General features: G+C 36.9%; 1 protein-coding gene across 1 annotated transcript in view; it reads left to right on the top strand.

The window, feature by feature from the left end:
* The window catches only part of cyp27a3 (cytochrome P450 family 27 subfamily A member 3), a gene marked incomplete at its 5' end in the record, with an annotated part of 17,465 nt that overhangs the window by 4,273 nt on the left and 12,008 nt on the right, over positions 1-1,184 (top strand). Inside the window, 1 exon segment of the mRNA XM_014000011.1 lies at positions 194-393. Within this exon segment, the coding sequence (XP_013855465.1) occupies positions 194-393 (200 nt within the window).

The following is a 1,184-nucleotide window of genomic DNA, read 5'->3' on the forward strand; positions in this document are numbered from 1 at the left end:
CATTTACCCAGAATGCTTTGTGTGGAAATAAAATGGCCCTGTCCGTTTAATACATTTTTAAACTTTTAGTTTAAAAATGATAAAAACTAAACATCCTACAGTATTTTTACAGTCTTTATTTTACAGTTAATGTATATATTTATCATATAAAGTCTAATGTTACAACTAATTGGGTTTTCACTCTGGTCTGCAGGATGGGAGCGAATTGGCAGCGCATCCGCAGCATCTTGAACCCCCGCATGCTGAAGCCCAAACACGTCTCCTCGTACTCGAACACCATCAACGAGGTGGTGACGGACTTCATCGGCAGGCTGGCCTGGCTGAGGGACACCGGCGGACAGGGACACATGGTGAACGACCTGACCGGAGAACTTTACAAGTTTGCTTTTGAAGGTGAGCAGTGGGGTGAATGCCATGGTTTGGTTTGATTTAATAAGAAAAACACTTGTTTTTTCCTAAAGTAACTGTGACAAACACAGAATGTTAAAACCGTAGCGTCTAAACTAAAAGAATGGGAGATAAAYGAAGAATAAACTTGGAAACCCTATCAACCTTATATTACCTTTCATCAAATCTAATTGGACAGATTTCTTAGAAGAGGAGGACTTTTCTAAGAACTCTTCAGCCCTTTGCTGTAGCATTTGTTTGGCCTTCAGAGCTGATTAGATACCATGAGATATCGTGACACTGTCGATAGGTGAGCACGTACCTTTGACCGAGTAGTGTCGTATCAGGTTCTTGTAACATTTCACAAACGTCCTTCCTTTGAAAGTCAGGTCTAAAAAAATGCTGATGTTCGAAAAATATATATATTTAGTATAAAACAAATATAAGATAAGATAAGATAGACCATATTGTCATCGTACAGAGCACAATGAAATTACAGTTCAGAACACCCATTCAAAAGAGACCTGAACATAAAAAACACAGAACAGGAAATATGATCTTACACTAGTGCATTTATTGGTTGAACATCCAAACATTTTCTAATCCTTATTTTGAGCATTTATTCTTCGTTTTTGATTTAAGAAATCYAAAGAAGATTTTAAGAAAATGCCTCAGCACACTGCAGCATTTTGTCCAAATCACATTTAACATCAGGGCTTGAGGGATAACTTCACAAGTAAGGTGAACAAAATACATTTTGTATTTTGTGAATCAAATATTACTACACTGTATTAAAT

Source organism: Austrofundulus limnaeus, unplaced genomic scaffold, assembly GCF_001266775.1.
Source record: "Austrofundulus limnaeus strain Quisiro unplaced genomic scaffold, Austrofundulus_limnaeus-1.0 Scaffold2635, whole genome shotgun sequence".
NCBI classification, from domain to species: domain Eukaryota; kingdom Metazoa; phylum Chordata; class Actinopteri; order Cyprinodontiformes; family Rivulidae; genus Austrofundulus; species Austrofundulus limnaeus.